The 16,730-nt window shown below is 45.0% G+C and overlaps 1 protein-coding gene across 8 annotated transcripts in view; it reads left to right on the forward strand.

Annotated features, from left to right (window-relative positions):
* The window catches only part of RERE (arginine-glutamic acid dipeptide repeats), a 257,908-nt gene that overhangs the window by 233,442 nt on the left and 7,736 nt on the right, over nt 1-16,730 (forward strand). For 5 of the 8 annotated variants that reach the window (XM_087755174.1, XM_087755173.1, XM_087755177.1 and 2 more), the window contains 8 exons: nt 5,189-5,351; nt 7,538-7,630; nt 8,407-8,606; nt 9,876-10,037; nt 11,511-11,624; nt 12,556-13,940; nt 14,354-14,576; nt 15,810-16,533. In XM_087755174.1, the coding sequence (XP_087611300.1) occupies nt 5,189-5,351; nt 7,538-7,630; nt 8,407-8,606; nt 9,876-10,037; nt 11,511-11,624; nt 12,556-13,940; nt 14,354-14,576; nt 15,810-16,533 (3,064 nt within the window). The remainder of the gene's footprint in view (nt 1-5,188; nt 5,352-7,537; nt 7,631-8,406; nt 8,607-9,875; nt 10,038-11,510; nt 11,625-12,555; nt 13,941-14,353; nt 14,577-15,809; nt 16,534-16,730) is intronic. The other 3 variants (XM_087755175.1, XM_087755178.1, XM_087755176.1) reach the window with 2 other exon arrangements.

A 16,730-nucleotide genomic window follows, 5' to 3' on the forward strand; every position in this document is an offset into this window, starting at 1 on the left:
GGGAAATTAAACAGCAATTATTATGTTTGCTCACTCTGTTATACCATAACAGATACTTGAAGGTAAGTTGATGTGTTTGTGTGATTGGCTTCCACAGGAGCAGCGGCTGCTGCAGCAGGGCTGTCAAAACCTCTCAAATCCCGAAATGCATACACAGTGTTAATCCTTTGTTTACCTAAGGCAAGACGAAACACAAACATGGGGCACAGCTTGTATTGTGTATTTTACATTTGAAAACTACTGATAAGAAGTGAGAAAGCAGGGCACGCAGCTCTTGCTGGCGCTCACTTAGTTTGTTAAGGGTATGGAAGAGTTAGCGAGGCCTGCCCTGGTGTTTTGGGATGTGGCTGGGAGAGCTTGATGGAGCTGCAAAAAAATACGGGTGAGAGCAGGGGGTGAAAATGGTGGGAGAGGGAAGAGAAAGGTGCCACGGGCCAAGGCAGCAGTCTCCTAATAAATGGTGGTGCAAGCAGGAGCGCTGGGTTAGGGAGGGTGGGGGCTGCGGGGCACTGGGAGGCTGTTCTCAGCTCGGCCTCCAGAGCTGAATTGCAGAGAAGGTCTCGCCGCTGCGTACTCCTGCGGGAGTGGGTCTGAACCATTTCTTTCTCTTTAAAAATAATCTCTAGAACAGAGTTAAAAGGAGGCGAAGCGTGACTTTTTTTCTATGTACCTACAACATGGGGTGAAATGGCCTTGGCAGAAGGCAAGAGATTTGAGGAGCTGTGAGCTCCAGATGAATTTCAAAATTGATGAAAGCCAAACGATGGTTTTTAGTGAGGAACGTATCCCCTTTGTCTTGTGAAACTTTGGTAATAGGAAAGTAGATGTTCTCGAGGAAAGGCAGCATTAAAAGCCTGAACAATGCTTCTCATTTTGCTTTATAAATTTGATTAATTTTGATAAATTGCTTGGGACAGTTAATGAGATGTTAACATAGAAAAATGGGGTTGTATTTGCAGAAGAGAGAGGTGGCGTTGTATCAAGTGGAGGTGGGGCTGGTACTGTGAACAGCTAAGCGGATTGGGAGAGAAATGTATCTTCTCCCCACACTGATGGAAAAAGCTGTTCCCTGATGGGGTTGATCTGGGAGGGCACTAATAGCATCTTTCTTGGGTGTGGCACAGTACAGGAATTAGAGCTGCTCATTTGAGGGATGCTGTTGGAGTAGACTTGTGGGTCGTTTTACTGGGACTTCTCTTCTAACATTGGCTTTATTGGTAAGGGATGCAAACGCACAGTTCTGTCACCAGCATCAGTATCTGGGGGTCTGAGAGCTGAGGGGGATTTCAGGGACAGCAGGCAGCCCATTAACAGTTCTGATGAAACAAGCAGTGACTTGGACATGGAGACCCTTCCTGCTGGACAGTTGCCTCAAAATACTGGCTATCTTACCACCAAACATCTGGGATGTTAGAGCTGCTCTGATTCAGTAGACTGGGAGCTTTGCTGAAGAATGGTTTTGCGTGTGCTGTGAGGGACTGCTTCATTGAACACTTACATTTCTCATTTGCGTATGCATCATGGGTCGTCCGTGTATGTGCAGCCACATAAAATTTTGCTACTTTGAAGTGGTGCTAAGCTGGGCCATGCATCGCTTGAGTTTACCGTTTCATTGTGAGGCTTTGCAGTGGTTGTTAATGCCTGTTTTATCGGCGGTCCCAGAGCTTGATTAAACAGGAGCATGTTATTGGGTGCAGGGAAGAGAAGAGGGTGGCAGAAGCAGCTGGATGGTGCTTATTGCAAAAGGAGACAGTCTCCCCCTGACTTCGGATGGTCTGTGCACTTCAGGCCACTAAACTGGATTAGAGAGTGACGAACAAGGTCACTGTTTCAAGCAGCAGGTTCAGCCCTCCCTGAACTTCGTTCGCAAGCCTTGGGTTTCTCTTCCACCATCAGCCAGAGACCTCACCACAGGTGGTAGTTGCTTCAGTGGTCTCACCCCTTCCTTAATTTATCTCTGAAGTTTGGAAATGAGGAGGATGTTACTCTTAAGTTGAATGAGTATCATGATGCAATGAAGGATGGTTCAGTCTGCTTTATCTTGTGTGATTTTAGGGCGTCTGTTGCTAGCAATACCCAGTTCTTGGCACAAAAAGCTTCGAAGGAGACATGCAATATATTTGCAGGTTGTTAGGTTAGGGCTATTCCCCTGGGTGTAGACCTGCTACCCAGAAAATCAGATTCACTGCAGCTGCTCTCAGCCCTCTGCCAGTGAAGCAGCACCAGGCCGCCTCAGTTCATCATGCTGTTAGCAATTACAGGACAGAGATGTAGGATGTGTTGACTGCGAGACCTTGTGGCGAGGTGAGGTGAGATCGCCAGGAACAAAATGATCATTACAGACCATTCACGTCAGCAGCGTTTATGCTTTCTGTTTGCTTGCAAGCAAAAACAGCAGCTAATTTGCAAGGCTGCCTTTTGTAAAAGGGCCTTTTGATCAATGCTTGCCTGCGTTAATGTTTCAGTAGGCTATTGATCTCTGCAACAGCTTTTGTTCCCTGAATTTATGTGCGATGGGTTTCAGCAGCGCACGCTATGCATCTTTGATTAAAGTTCATTTGACTTCACTTGCAGTGAAGCTGGAAGCTGTTTTTACTGCCTGTTTGTAGAACCAAAGCTTTCCTGACTTATTCCTTTGTGCTCAAGCTTCTGCCACCTGTGCAGTCACCAGCGTATGCTGTTTCTAATCCTTCCAGGCTCACTCCACTCCAGCATTTAATCCCTTAGGTAGACAATATAATATTAGATAGCCAGGCAGCTAATAAGATCTGGCATGGAATTTTTTCAGTGTAGTACATGGCTAACCTGCGTGTACGTATATAACATCAACATTCGCTGCGTATGCTTCCTCTCTGACTTTACTTCTCCGTCTTTGTCAGAAAGTTGAGTCATTTACTGAGTCACGTAGCTGTGCAGTCTGACGATGAATTTGAAGTACAGAGTATTCTCTAGGTCTTTAATATATCCAGATTTCATAGGTGGAGTAAAACTAGTTGTTGAATAAACTTCCGTTTCATTTTTACCTGCATGCAGTTGTGACTACAGTGTTGGGAGGGTCTCGGGAAGAAAAGCATTATGATCATGAAGTTAGTATTTTTTTAATAAATACATGCCATTTCTTTTTTTTTTTTAAAGTTTTGTTTATGATGTAGTGCATGTGTAAGGTGTTAAACTTCCCTTGGGGCCTGATGGGTTTGCGATGTGTAAACAGAGCTCCAATAGGTTCCCATTTCCTATTTTATGATAGGAGGAAAACAGATTGGTTTGCACTCTGCTGTTGCCATATGTCAGAGGACACATTAATTCACTGACATAAAGACATGGGATTTACTGACTTGCTGCTTGGTGCTGACACCTCAGATTTGATATAAATGAATTTATAGGTAAAATATGGCTGGTTTCATTTGCAAGAGACTTTCTACCCCTGAAAAGCATGGCATAAGCTTTTCTGCAGAGCTTGGTCTGCCTCCTGGCACAGGTCGTCTCCTCAGTTTGGCAAACAGTTGTGCTGGGTGGACTTTGAGCCCACTTAATGGACTCAAAGTAAAATGGTATTTCTAAAGCAAACACACGTACAGTTGGACATGCAGTAGCAGAGCAAGGTGCTGGGTGTCAGAACACTGTGTTCTTCCCAGATCTGACACAGCTCCAATGCTCATTGCCAGCCTGCGTCCATTTTAGCTTTAGCTCTTCAGGAAAGAGTTAGGGTTTTTTATTTATTTTTTTTTTTTTTTTTTAGTAGGGCTTTTGTCCTTCAGAATCAACTGTTGTAGGTAACGGTTAATTTTGCCCACTTAATCCTTCCTTCTCCTGACCAAGTATCACTCTGAATACAGTTTGGTGTGAATATTGCTCAGGTCTGTGGCGGAGATCGGTAGCATCAATCCCAGTCTAGAGCAGTGCAGATTAAAAATGCATCTATTCTGCCCGTCACCAGAAATCAAAGTTGTGGTTGTGTTCTTTGTCTGGTGTTTCTATTTTTAAAGTAGGCATTGGTAAAATTCTTAAGTGTCTTAAATGTCAGCAGTTACTGTCTAGAACAACATCCTCCTTTTGTCTTTCAAGTGTTTCAGTGGTACAGATGTTAGTTACGGCTGTAATTGCTTGTTTGAGGCCCTTGGGAGGGTTTGGATTAAGGGTGTGTCTTTATTAGAGTTAATTTGAGTGATCTGCCCTGAGTTTAGGCTGCAGGATTTCCCCACAGAGGCTGAGGTTCTGTTATTTGATCACATAAAATGCAGTTCAAAGAAACCCTTTTTGTGGGCAATTCAGGTATGTTTGTTCTGATGTTGATTTTTCAAGGGGCTGGTTAGAACTTCTCCGTTTTTCCCTTGCAACTTGAAAGAAACAACACCTTTTACCTTAGAGGCAGACAAGTCGCCAGGAAATGATGAGGTTTCAAAGTAAGAGAAAAGAGATTAAAACCACATGCTGTTCTTTAGTTCAGCATTACATCCGCTAGTTTGAATGGCAGCTGCTCCAGTTTTTGAATGTAAGCCAGATTCATTATGCTGTGAAATTATCACTCATTTCTCTAGGTGTGCTCTTTTAACTGCTTAATTAATTTAGATGTGGGCATATATATTCAAATTAAAACACGATTTACTGTAGTAGGGTTGAGTTATGGTTACAGACTTCTCATTGAACACATTTTTATTCCAACTTTCAGCTGCTTAAACAGGAATATTTAAAAATATCTGTATGCAGAATGTAGGTTGACAAAATGGCAGTATCTGTTTGACTTGATCCTTACTCCTTCTGTAAACACCAGAGAATTCCTAGGAGTTATCAGTCGCTTGTTCTGAGGGCTCCCTGGGAGGCAGTGCCTCTCCGGGTGCCTCCCGAGCTGTGCAGAGGTGGCACCAGGGTGCTGGCAGCAAGGCGAGGGCACCCTCGTCCGAAATGCGTCCAGGTGGAAGCTGGATACTCGCCACCCAACCTCTTTTCTAGTGGAGGAGGAGAGGAGCGAGAAGGCCATTTATTTCCGTTCCTCCCCTGCAAAAGCAAACAAAAAATATTGAAGATTTTTTTTTTCTGTCTTATCTAAAGCATTCTTTTGTCTGGCTGAAATACATCATGAAGCTTCCTACAAAAATACATGTGCACGCATACAGAGAGCAAAAGGGAGCAAAAAAGCTGACAAGTCAGAGTTGCATGCCCCTCTAACATACTCCTTCTGTATTTGCAGGGAGAACTAATCACCTTCTATTACTATTGGAAGAAAACCCCTGAAGCAGCAAGTTCTCGAGCCCACCGTAGGCATCGAAGACAGGCTGTGTTTCGGAGAATTAAAACTCGAACTGCTTCCACTCCAGTCAACACTCCCTCCAGGCCCCCCTCCAGTGAATTCTGTAAGTGGAAGCTAAAAGCAATGCATTTATCTTTGTTTAGATTCAGGGAGCAACAGTAATGTAATGGTGCTGTACCTTCAAGTGAATGAAGCAAGGAAATGGAGTTCAGGCAGTTGCCCTCTCCTGTTTCTATACCATTATGCTGGAATGTGGTAGGCGTCTTTGATCACCAAGTGCTTTGTGCAGTTCTTAAACATAAAAGCATCCTGTAAGGATGGAAACATTGCCCTGGTACTGAATTTCCGTACTCTTTTCTTGGTTTTGTTTTGTGTTGTATTTTCTCCAGGCTTATTGCAGTAATGGAAATTAGAAAATGCAAAAAGAAGGAAGGCCGCCTTCCCTTTGGAAGGAAGTCCCTTTCGTCCTTCCTTGGTGACCCATAGCTTCTGCTTGATCTCAGACTGTGTGCTGCAGCCAGCACTGTTGTATCTTAATGCATCTTGGAAGAACTTTGGCCTTGACTGAAGCAGAAGTGTCTAAACAAAGAATAATTGCCCAAACCAGTGAAATGCACTGCGTTGCAAAGGGTTATGATCACTAATGTCCATATGGATATATCAACTTCTATCCTTCTGTAAGAGGCTTATGTTACCCTGTGAGTTTTAAGTCTTTCTATGGACTGAACCCAGCACGTTTCACGTGCCTTCTAAAGAAAAGGGACTACGTGGAAGGCAGAAATTGGCAGAATGTTACTAATATCAGGGAGGTAGAGGATGTGATAAGCGGGCACGACAGAATTCTGGAGAGGGTGTTAGGTAGTAAGCAAGGGCTGTTAGCTTCTCCTTGCTGAAAGGGATAGGATTTCGTGCTGATTTCTGCGTGCACAAGAAGTGAGGGTCTTGACTCTACAGCTCACTCCAAGATACTCAGCACTTCAGAGTGCACGTGGCTGGAAGGACCCATCCATATGGATCCGCCTGCAGGGTGAGAATAAACATCAATTCAGTAAAAGAAAGCGCAAGTTCTGGTGTCAATTTTGCAGTCAGGGTTTAAACACCTGCAAGAATTAATGTAGAAATTACGGTAGTGCCCTGTGTTAATCTGAAGGGTAATGAGGTGATGACAAATGGTAATGGCAAGTACTGTAGAATCCCTCCCTCTCTATAACCTGCACGTATTACAAAATATCCTCTTGGAACCGTTAGAAAAACAGTATTCTTGCATCAAGGACTTCTTTTCTAATTAAAGACGTGAACAAAAGAAGCCACAGGGCTTTCTGCTTTTGACAAATTATGGACGTGTCATGTTGTGAATTTATAGTGGTGCTGCTAGAAAAATGCAGTACTCAATAAGAAAGGATTTACTTCTGAGTTGTTTTAGAAGATAAGAGACTGTTTTTGTGATGTCTGCAGATTTTCAGTGGCTTAGATGGTACTTTTTAGCTCACAGCCTTGTAATCAGCTAATTTGCTACTTGCCACAAAGGAAAGTGACCCTTTCCATATTCTCCACTTCTTTGAAAGATGACATTCTTGAAATTTGTTTGCCACAGGTTAAAACTCTTACGGAGGCTTGCAGTAAGAATTGGAAAGCTGGTGGTATCCTTGTCGTACTTCTCGTCCAAAAGAATCATGACGTGTTTTTCAAACAGCTACATTATATGCAAGCATCATTTCTTCTACCCGCAAAACATATCTAGCTCTTGGGTTAAATATAGCCGCTGTCTAACAGCATAGCAGCAGTCCCCATCTGGTTTAGAAGATGAAATCTAGAAACAAAATAAAAACCAGAAGAGCCACCACAGTATCTGTCCATGGAATCTAGTAAAGTAGGATTTAGGTATAGCGTATTTGATTTTAAATTTGATCAGGTTCTAGAGATACAAACCTCCTTTCTCTTGAAAATTGTGCTTTTGGAATGCAGCCTCTCTAACTAAGCACGAACAGTATTTGAACGACAACTTAATTGGAAAAGTACTGTGTACTGAATGAAAAGTTCAGTGAATCGTATCGTTTGCTGCCTTCCTGGAATCCTCCTTTAATCTGTAGACTGATCAGGCCTGGCCTTGCTTAGATTGCAAAATCAGAAATAATGGCCATCCAAAGCAAGGTGATTGTAGGAAGTCACAAAATTTATGCAAGAACTATTATTATTAATGTTTGTTTTAGCCAGTAGGAGGAGATAGAAAATCCTACTGAGTTTTTCTTTTCCATTTTTCTCTTCTTCCCTTGTTCTTTACTTATTCAGTGGACTTGAGCTCGGCCAGCGAAGATGACTTTGACAGCGAGGACAGTGAACAGGAACTGAAGGGCTACGCCTGTCGTCACTGCTTCACAACCAGTACGCACCTGATTCATTGCTGTATTTCTCTCCCTTCTGCTACTGCCTACTTAATGCAGGTTCAGTCAAGCAAGAGCAGTTCGTGTGCATGTACAGCTGTTGAAAAAAATGTGGGGTTGAATCAGCTAAAGTATGCAGCATTCCTGGCAGAGTTAATCATGATTTGCCATTGCAAGTTAATATTGCGGTGACAAAGGAGAATCCTGAAAGGTAGACATTTATTCAGGAAAAAATCTACATAATCCATAATCTACATAATCCGTTTGTGATACAGCAAATCAGTATTGGACTGTGACTGCCGCACACAAAACTTCTTCACGCTGCACCAAATCTCTTCTGCAGCAGCCTCGTTCCTACAGGTATTCCTGAAGGTTGTCTGGTATTTGGGCATAGGCATGGCATGGAAGTGTGAGCCCCAAAATGGGGAAGGGAGGGAAATGAGAAGTTCATAGCTCACTTCGCTTTAAGAAACCACAGCTTTGGAGAACAATAGCTGTCTGTTAACTCCCAGGTAGAGCAGATAAGGCTCCTTTCTTTGTTTCAAAGCTGTAGTTGCTTAAGTAAACAAATAGTTTGTAAGTGGAATATTGAAGATGTGCACTGGAACACAGACTAAGCCTGGAACAGGACAGAGTTTTCCAGAAATTTCTCCAACTTTGTTGCCCATAGAAAAGCAGCTACTTTTCTAGTTGTGTGCTTTTTTAATAATGCAATGTGTTTGTGCTGAGTATCTGGTACGTTGCCTATTTCTAAGCTGTCACTTTTCCTGCCCCAAGCCTCCAAGGACTGGCACCACGGCGGTCGAGAAAACATTTTATTGTGCACCGATTGTCGCATTCACTTCAAAAAATACGGAGAGCTGCCACCCATTGAGAAGCCTGTAGACCCTCCACCCTTTATGTTTAAGCCTGTCAAAGAGGAAGATGATGGACTTAGTGGAAAGCATAGCATGAGGACAAGGCGGAGTCGAGGCTCGGTAGGCTTAACACTTTTGCATTGCAGCTTCTTCTGTAAAGATGGGGTGTTGTCTGGAAAAAGGTAGTCAAACTTCTAAAATGACGCTTTCTCCATCTTGCTTGTTCGCCCTGGTATGTGCCTGCTGCTGCATTTGTGTATGCGAGTGTGAGATTTGCTGACGTTGAGGCTTTCTTTGGAAAAAGGAGCTGCAATGTCTCTTCTGCAAGTTGTAGTCAAGCTTGTTATTTTCACGTTTTTAATGACTGGCAGTGGACTGTCATCATGAGGGGGCCCTTGACCAGTGCATCATTACAGATTTTGTGCTAGTATGTATCCTTCTTCCAGCTGGAGCCCGTCAGAGGTAAGCCCTTGGGCTTATTTTAAAGGACGAGTTTGAAAAAATTAAATGCTATTTCTGTGGTCTCCTCACATTACTGGAGTTAAAATCCCTTCCCTGCAGAAAACTGTATTCTGCGCCTATGGTCAGTGTGCCCTGTCGCAGAGTTTTTACTCGGGGTGAAATGCTGGGAGCCTTACTGTGCGCAAGTCACTCGTGAGAACTCTGACAGCAGCTCTAGTTAATTTGATGTTTGCTTTGGGTTTTGGCTGATAGAAAGCAGCAGGTAAATTTCTTGCCCTCCCCTCTCCATCTTTCTGATCATGATGATGTGACCATTGCTTCTAAATACCTTGTGAGGCTACACTGTCAAGTAAGGTGGCTTTGTTGTTTTTGTGGTAGCCAGTCATCCAAAAAACTGCCAAACTGGGAGGGAAACAGCATTAATTATTGAAATACACTCTGCTGTGATTCCTTATGGCATAGCAGGAGCACATTGAAACTGTGGCTTTAGAAACTGGTCTTGACCTCTTGAATGCCAACAGATAGACTTTTTTTTTTTAATGGAACACAAGGGTCCCCTGCTACCTCATTCACCGCGTGTGTACACACACCTACAAATGTGCGCACATGCGTTTTATGACGAAAATTTAGCTTGCAAACAGCAGCAGCTTTGGAACATCTTTCTAATGTTGTCATTTCTAGCAGGCACTACTAAATAAAATAATCAGCACTTAGTTTTTGAGTAGACAAATTAAGGATTTGCCTCCTTTTAAGTCCGGATGAGCTTTCAAGGAGAAATTGTTACAATGTCAAATGCTCTTGGTTTGTCATTTCTCAAGCTCTTAGCAGGAGTGGTCCATCCATGCCCCTGATGTAAGACAGAAAAAAAAGTAAAGAGGTTGGACAAATGTTGATTTTGATACACTTCTATTTCTGTTAAACAAACAGATGTCTACACTACGTAGTGGTCGTAAAAAGCAGCCAGCCAGCCCTGATGGTAGAGCCTCACCTATTAATGAAGACATCCGTTCTAGTGGCCGCAACTCTCCTAGCGCTGCCAGCACCTCCAGCAATGACAGCAAAGCAGATTCAGTGAAGAAGTCTACCAAGGTAAAATTTTCCCGTTCTTCTTTTGTGTTAGGACTGGACACCTGAGGCCTTTTCAGTCAGCTGCAGGAGATGCAGATTCTAGGAAGCCAGGCAATCTCTCAGTGACCTAGAAATTCCTACTTGTTCGGATAAGCAAAAAATTTAATGGTGCATCTGAGTGATGGTTTGTTCCTATACATAAGGATGTGTAGTGATAAAAAGCATTAAAGTATACCCACATAACCTTACTGCTCTCATGATAAATTAATCCTTCAATTTCAGATGCAAATGCAAGCATGAGGTTCATGGAAGTAATACAGATCAGAAATGCTGTATTTGAGACAAGTAGACAGTTTGGGGGATTTTTTTTAAGCAGTGCTTAATCTTTGTTTACAAAGGAATATGAATATGTAGTAATTGAGTCTACTTCTGTTACTGTTTTTCTGTCGGTATATTTGCTTGATTTTTCAGAGCAAGCTGACAGTTTAGTCTGTTTAAATGAATAAGTGCCTTTCCAAGACAGTACTGAAGAAACAAAGCCAGATGAAGCGGGAAGGCTTGCCATTAAGCAGTGTAAATTGAAAAGTAGCAAGTTAAAAATAAATATTTATTTTAAAAAACAAGTCAAAACTGGAGTATGGAGTAAGTTTTCACATGCTAAAACTGAGAACTTAGCAAAATTTGAAGTTAGGTTAGGTAATTATGTGATGTATAAAGTTGTCCCAGGCCATGAAAGAAGGTAGTAATCTCGTAATAACTACTCACTGTTAGCCCTATATTTGAGGGGGTATAAAAATAGCCCTCTCAAAATATCTGGAGTAAAGCAAGGCTTTCATGTAGTAGAAAGAGACACGCTTATCTTGTGCCTGTCTACTGCAGAAGTTCTTGCTCCATCCTCTGTTAACAACTGGTGTTGGTCTCCATTAGAAGAGTGCACTGGGAGAGCTGATGTAGTGTGAGTTCCTCAAGGACTCGATTCTGCACAGCTGAAGGTGGAAAGACAACTGCTTTTGTTTAAAATATCCCTTCACTTTCAAAGCTCGAGACCACATCTGCACGATGAGGAATTCTTTACTTCACGTTCCTTTTTCTTACTAGCTTGTGTCAGAAATGTATGCAGGGTTTGTGTGCAAACTGCCCCTTGGGTTTCTGTCTGCAGGAGCAAAATTGCAGTCTGTCTTGGGTTCTGTCTTAAATTTGACCTCCAGAAGGAGTGGCTAGAGCATTATGTAGATGCAGGTCTTCTGGGAGCTGCTCCTGGCAGATAGGGAATACAGCAGCAGCTCCAGAACAGATTCCCCTGCAACCCGTAACTGGACAGAGCAACAGATGCATATTGGTTTGTTGTTAAATACTCAACTTCTGATCAGTCCTCCTGCTCCATAGGAACCCTTCTCGTTTATTTGTATTAAATATGGTAGCACTGGCATACGCTCCATTTACTTTTGCATTTGTATCACTGGTAACTGTTGTGTTCTGCTTCATTTGTGGCAGAAGATAAAAGAAGAGGTATCTTCTCCTCTCAAGAACTCCAAGAGGCAGCGGGAAAAGGCAGCTTCTGACACAGAGGAACCTGACAGGTCCAATGCCAAAAAATCCAAAACTCAAGTGAGTCCCACAAAGGAATATTTTCTCTTAGGAGAATGGCTTGAGAGTGGGAGGGGGTGCAAACCTGGTAACAAACGAAAAACATGAAAACAATTTAAGCCATAGTGAATTTGTAACAATCTGTGGCTGGAAAGCAACCCATATTATAATGTGTTCCTTCTGTTGAAAAAGAGTGGAATGATAGAGGGTAAGTCCAGAAGTCTTTTTTTTGTTCTAGTATCAATATCAACCATATAGGAGTATACTTTGATTATTTTCTACCCCCTCCCCCCAATTTTTTTTAATTGAAATTTGTTTTTTCTTCTTCTGTGGCAAGTTAGAAGACCACCACTGGAGTTCTCTTAATGTAATGGTATCAAAGCTCAATTGAAATACCTTTAGGATGTCTTTTCAGCTCCATGTACCTGACCAGGCTCACTCTGTGCACAGGATTTGGGAACTCTGGCACTGAGCTTTGCATATTACAGAATCACAGAATGGTTGAGGTTGGAAGGGACCTGGAGATCATCTAGTCCACCCCTTCTGCTCAAGCAGAGCCACCTAGAGGCAACCGCCCAGGGCCGTGTCCAGACGGATTTTGAATATCTCCAAAGATGGAGAGTCCACAGCCTCCCTGGGCAACCTGTTCCGTTGCTTGGTCACCGTCATAGTGAAAAAGCGTTTCATTATGTTCAGGCAGAACCTCCTGTATTTCAGTTTGTGCCTATTGCCACTGGACACTACTATAAAGAGCCTGGCTCTGTTGTCTTTGCACCCTCCCTTTGGATATTTACGTTGCCTGTGCTGTTTTAAGTCCTGTGAGGTTCAAAGGGTGGTACTTGCACTTGTGTTTGCACAGCATGTGTAGTGGGTTGCATCCTATGGCATGCTGGTAATGTTCTTCGTGCAGTTTTCTCATGCAGGGTGTTTATTCTTCCCCCTCTCCCTGCAGGAGATCAGCAGGCCAAACTCTCCCTCAGAGGGTGAGGGCGAAGGCGAGAGCTCTGACAGCCGCAGCGTCAATGACGAGGGGAGCAGTGATCCCAAGGACATCGACCAGGATAACCGGAGCACGTCACCCAGCATCCCTAGCCCTCAAGACAATGAGAGTGACTCGGATTCATCTGCTCAACAGCAAGTGCTGCAGGCACAGCCCCAAGTGCTTCAGGCACAGAGCGGTTCTGGCCAGGCTCCTCCTCCTACGCCGCCTATATCAGCCCAGTTACCAGCATCGCTGCCAGCAGCATCGAGCGCGACTTCAGCCCCACCGCAGGTCTCGCCATCGGCATCCCAGCCCCCCAGCCAGCCCCAGGCCCCTGCGCCACCACCTCCTCACTCTCACATACAGCAGGCTCCTGCTTTGCACCCACAGAGGCTCCCGTCACCCCACCCACCTCTGCAGCCTCTGAGCGTGTCGCAGAGCCAGCCGACCCCTGCCTCTTCGCAGCCTCACTCGCAGCCTCCGCTCCACAGTCAGGCCCAGCCTGCCCCTCACAGCCTGCAGGCCCAACCCCTCCTGCCTCATCCTGTACCTTCCCAGCCATTTTCCCTCCCCACTCAGTCATCTCAGTCTCAGGTTCCCCTTCAGACACAAGCACCATCTCATTCCCACTCCGCTCTCCAGGTTCAGGTAACGCAGCCTGTCCTACCGACTGCAACCTCCCTGCAGCAGGCTCAGCCTCCACGGGAGCAGCCCTTGCCCCCTGCACCCATGGCCATGCCTCATATCAAACCTCCCCCTACTACCCCAATCCCTCAGCTCCCCACTGCTCCATCCCACAAGCACCCTCCTCATCTCTCTGGCCCTTCTCCATTCTCAATGAACTCCAACTTGCCTCCACCACCTGCTTTAAAACCTCTGAGCTCCCTCTCAACTCATCATCCTCCATCTGCACACCCTCCTCCTTTGCAGCTGATGCCTCAAAGCCAACCGCTGCAGTCTTCGCAAGCTCAGCCTCCTGTACTGACGCAGAGTCAGAGCCTTCCCCCACCTGCTAATCACCCCCCATCTGGACTCCATCAGGTATCCTCCCAGCCCCCCTTTTCTCAGCATCCATTTGTCCCAGGAGGCCCACCTTCCATCACCCCTCCTTCTTGCCCCTCCACATCCACGCCACCCACTGTGCCTGGCATCCCGCTTCAGACTTCCATCTCCACATCAGCAGCTTCTAGTGGAAACGTGCCAGTGGTGACAGCATGCACGCTACCACCTATTCAAATCAAAGAAGAAGTCCCAGATGAAGCTGAGGAACCAGAAAGCCCTCCCCCTCCACCCAGAAGTCCATCACCAGAACCTACTGTGGTGGATACACCAAGTCATGCTAGTCAGTCAGCCAGGTACGGAGGTTGTCATCAGTGCGTCCTTCATGTGCTCTGTGTTTTTCTGTGTAGCAGGACACTCCCAGAAGCTGAGAAATGAATTCCTGTGGGAGCCGAGTGTATTTTACATGTGCATCTTGTCAGCCTCTCTGTCTAGCGTGATTTTGCTCTGTTTTTCTGGAAAGGTGCTATTTCAGCCAGTGTATTCAGACAGGGCGTTACAGTTTGTAATTGTGAGAGGGGTTTTATACTTCGCTTGCCTGTGGAGTAATACAGTACAATTAATTTTCTCATGGCTTTCAGGGAAGCTGGTAGCGCTATTGTACAAGTGTAGGGTGATAGTTGTTTTTTTTTTTTTGACATACAGCTCTTAAATCCCAGACTCTTCCACCTTTCCCAGGGCTAAGCTTTTTCTCTTTTGTTTCTTTCAGGTTCTATAAGCACCTGGACCGTGGCTACAACTCATGCTCAAGAGCAGACTTATACTTTATGCCTCTGGCAGGATCGAAACTGGCCAAGAAGAGAGAAGAGGCCATTGAAAAGGCCAAAAGAGAAGCGGAGCAGAAAGCCAGAGAAGAGAGGGAAAGAGAAAAAGAAAAAGAGAAGGAAAGAGAGAGGGAGCGGGAACGTGAAAGAGAAGCAGAAAGAGCTGCGGTAGGTTTATTTGTAGCTAAGAGCTGTTTAAGGGAGTTGGCGTGGTAGGATCTGACCTGGATGGTGACTACAGAATGCAAATCCCCAGAAGCGCTTTAATGCGTGTGCAATCAGGTACTTGTGAATATGGGAGCCTTGTGTATTAAGTGAAAGCCAACCAGCTGTGAGCACCTCCTGCCCTGCCTGTGACTTTCTTCTCTTTTAAGGAAATGGAGAGTTTCTACTCCTGGTCTGTTTCTGATGTGTGGGAAGCCAGTGCAGCTGGGGATAACTAGGCCAAGTATTGACATTTACGTGCAGTAGAAAAGCACTCTGTGCAGGTATAGCGAATGCCTTGTGTACCTTGTACTACTGTGCAAGCACAAGAGTGCTGTCTGCTGGAAAAAGGGGATCTGAAGGCTTTTTAAATTTGAAGTAAACTTAATTAACATTTTTATGGGGAGGCCCAAACTCCAGTCTTGGTGTAAAGAGCCAGTACAACTAATCCATTTTTCTGTGGCCTGTCGGAAAGGAATGGTTACTTCTGGGCCCACAGAATTGGTAGGTTAGTAATACATTATTGGTGCTGAAAAAGAAGGTGCTAAAGTCTTCCTATTCCATGGTGCATTTCAGGATTACAGAAGTCGGGATATAGCATCTGTCCATTAAGGGATGTGTCACGTATGGGGACTTTGCTTTACTTTGGGGTTAGGTATCCTTGGCCAAATGCATAGGTAAACTGTGCTTGTTGCCCTCCCCAGAAGTGCTGTGCTGCCCTTGTACAGGAGGGAAGAGCAGGATGCAAAGTCCTGATGTGAAAGGAGTGGAATTTGTTGTGTTGTACATCGTGGAGATGAGTTTCCTTGGGTTTAGTAAGTTTTAGGATACAAATGAGTGTGGAGAGGAGAGGAAGAACACACTGCAACCAAGACTGGTAGCATGTAGTGCCACGTAGCAGCCAACTGTTGCCCATAGCTGTGACATGTACCAACTAGTTGCTGTTCTACTAACTGTAAAGCAGTTAGTGTACCTTGGAGGCTGCCACTACGAAGTAGTTATCTTCTGGCCTACAGGGTAGACAGAATCCAGTTCTTCCCCAAACCACACTAGAGCACACAACTACAGGAGTCATGAGGCTCAGCAGGCTGAACTTACCTCTTCTTAGAGCCTGAAGCACGAGAAGGGAAGTGCGTGCCTGCTGTCTTTTTAAGCCAAGTGTGTTGAACTAAAATTCTCTTCCCCCATTCTGTGCAGCAGAAGGTATCCAGCTCCTCCCATGAAGGCCGTCTTGGAGAGTCTCAGCTCAGCGGGCCAGCACATATGAGACCTTCATTTGAACCTCCACCAACGACCATTGCTGCTGTACCACCTTACATTGGTCCAGATACACCTGCTTTACGAACACTAAGTGAATATGCCCGTCCTCATGTCATGTCGCCAACAAACCGTAATCATCCCTTCTTTGTGCCCCTAAACCCCACTGATCCACTTCTGGCCTACCACATGCCTGGCCTCTACAATGTGGATCCCACCATTCGGGAACGAGAGCTGCGAGAGCGGGAAATCCGGGAGCGAGAAATCCGGGAAAGGGAGTTGAGAGAGAGGATGAAACCTGGCTTTGAGGTGAAGCCCCCAGAGCTAGATGCACTGCACCCGGCTACTAACCCCATGGAGCATTTTGCCAGGCATGGTGCACTGACTATTCCCCCAACAGCAGGACCTCACCCATTTGCTTCCTTCCATCCGGGTTTGAACCCCCTTGAAAGAGAGAGACTTGCACTGGCAGGCCCGCAGTTACGGCCTGAAATGAGCTACCCTGACAGACTGGCAGCAGAGAGAATACACGCTGAGCGGATGGCATCGCTGACGAACGACCCATTGGCACGGCTCCAGATGTTCAACGTCACGCCTCACCATCACCAACATTCACACATACACTCGCATTTACACCTACATCAGCAGGATCCCTTACATCAAGGTGAGCCCAGGGAAGCGGGCTAGCAGTTTCCTAGGGAGCCTCTCTCCTGAGCTGCTAGCAGCAGTCTACCCAAACCAGGCAGGCTGTGACTCTCCAATTCAAGGAGCAAAATCCCTGTTTTCTTGTATATTATGTGACTTCTGTACTGTATAAGGTTGTGATAACTGAAATGCAAACGATTTATTTTTTGGGAGGGT

Source organism: Nipponia nippon, unplaced genomic scaffold (assembly GCF_047370975.1).
Source record: "Nipponia nippon isolate SJK-2023a ecotype South Korea unplaced genomic scaffold, ASM4737097v1 scaffold_19, whole genome shotgun sequence".
Classification (NCBI taxonomy): Eukaryota; Metazoa; Chordata; class Aves; order Pelecaniformes; family Threskiornithidae; genus Nipponia; species Nipponia nippon.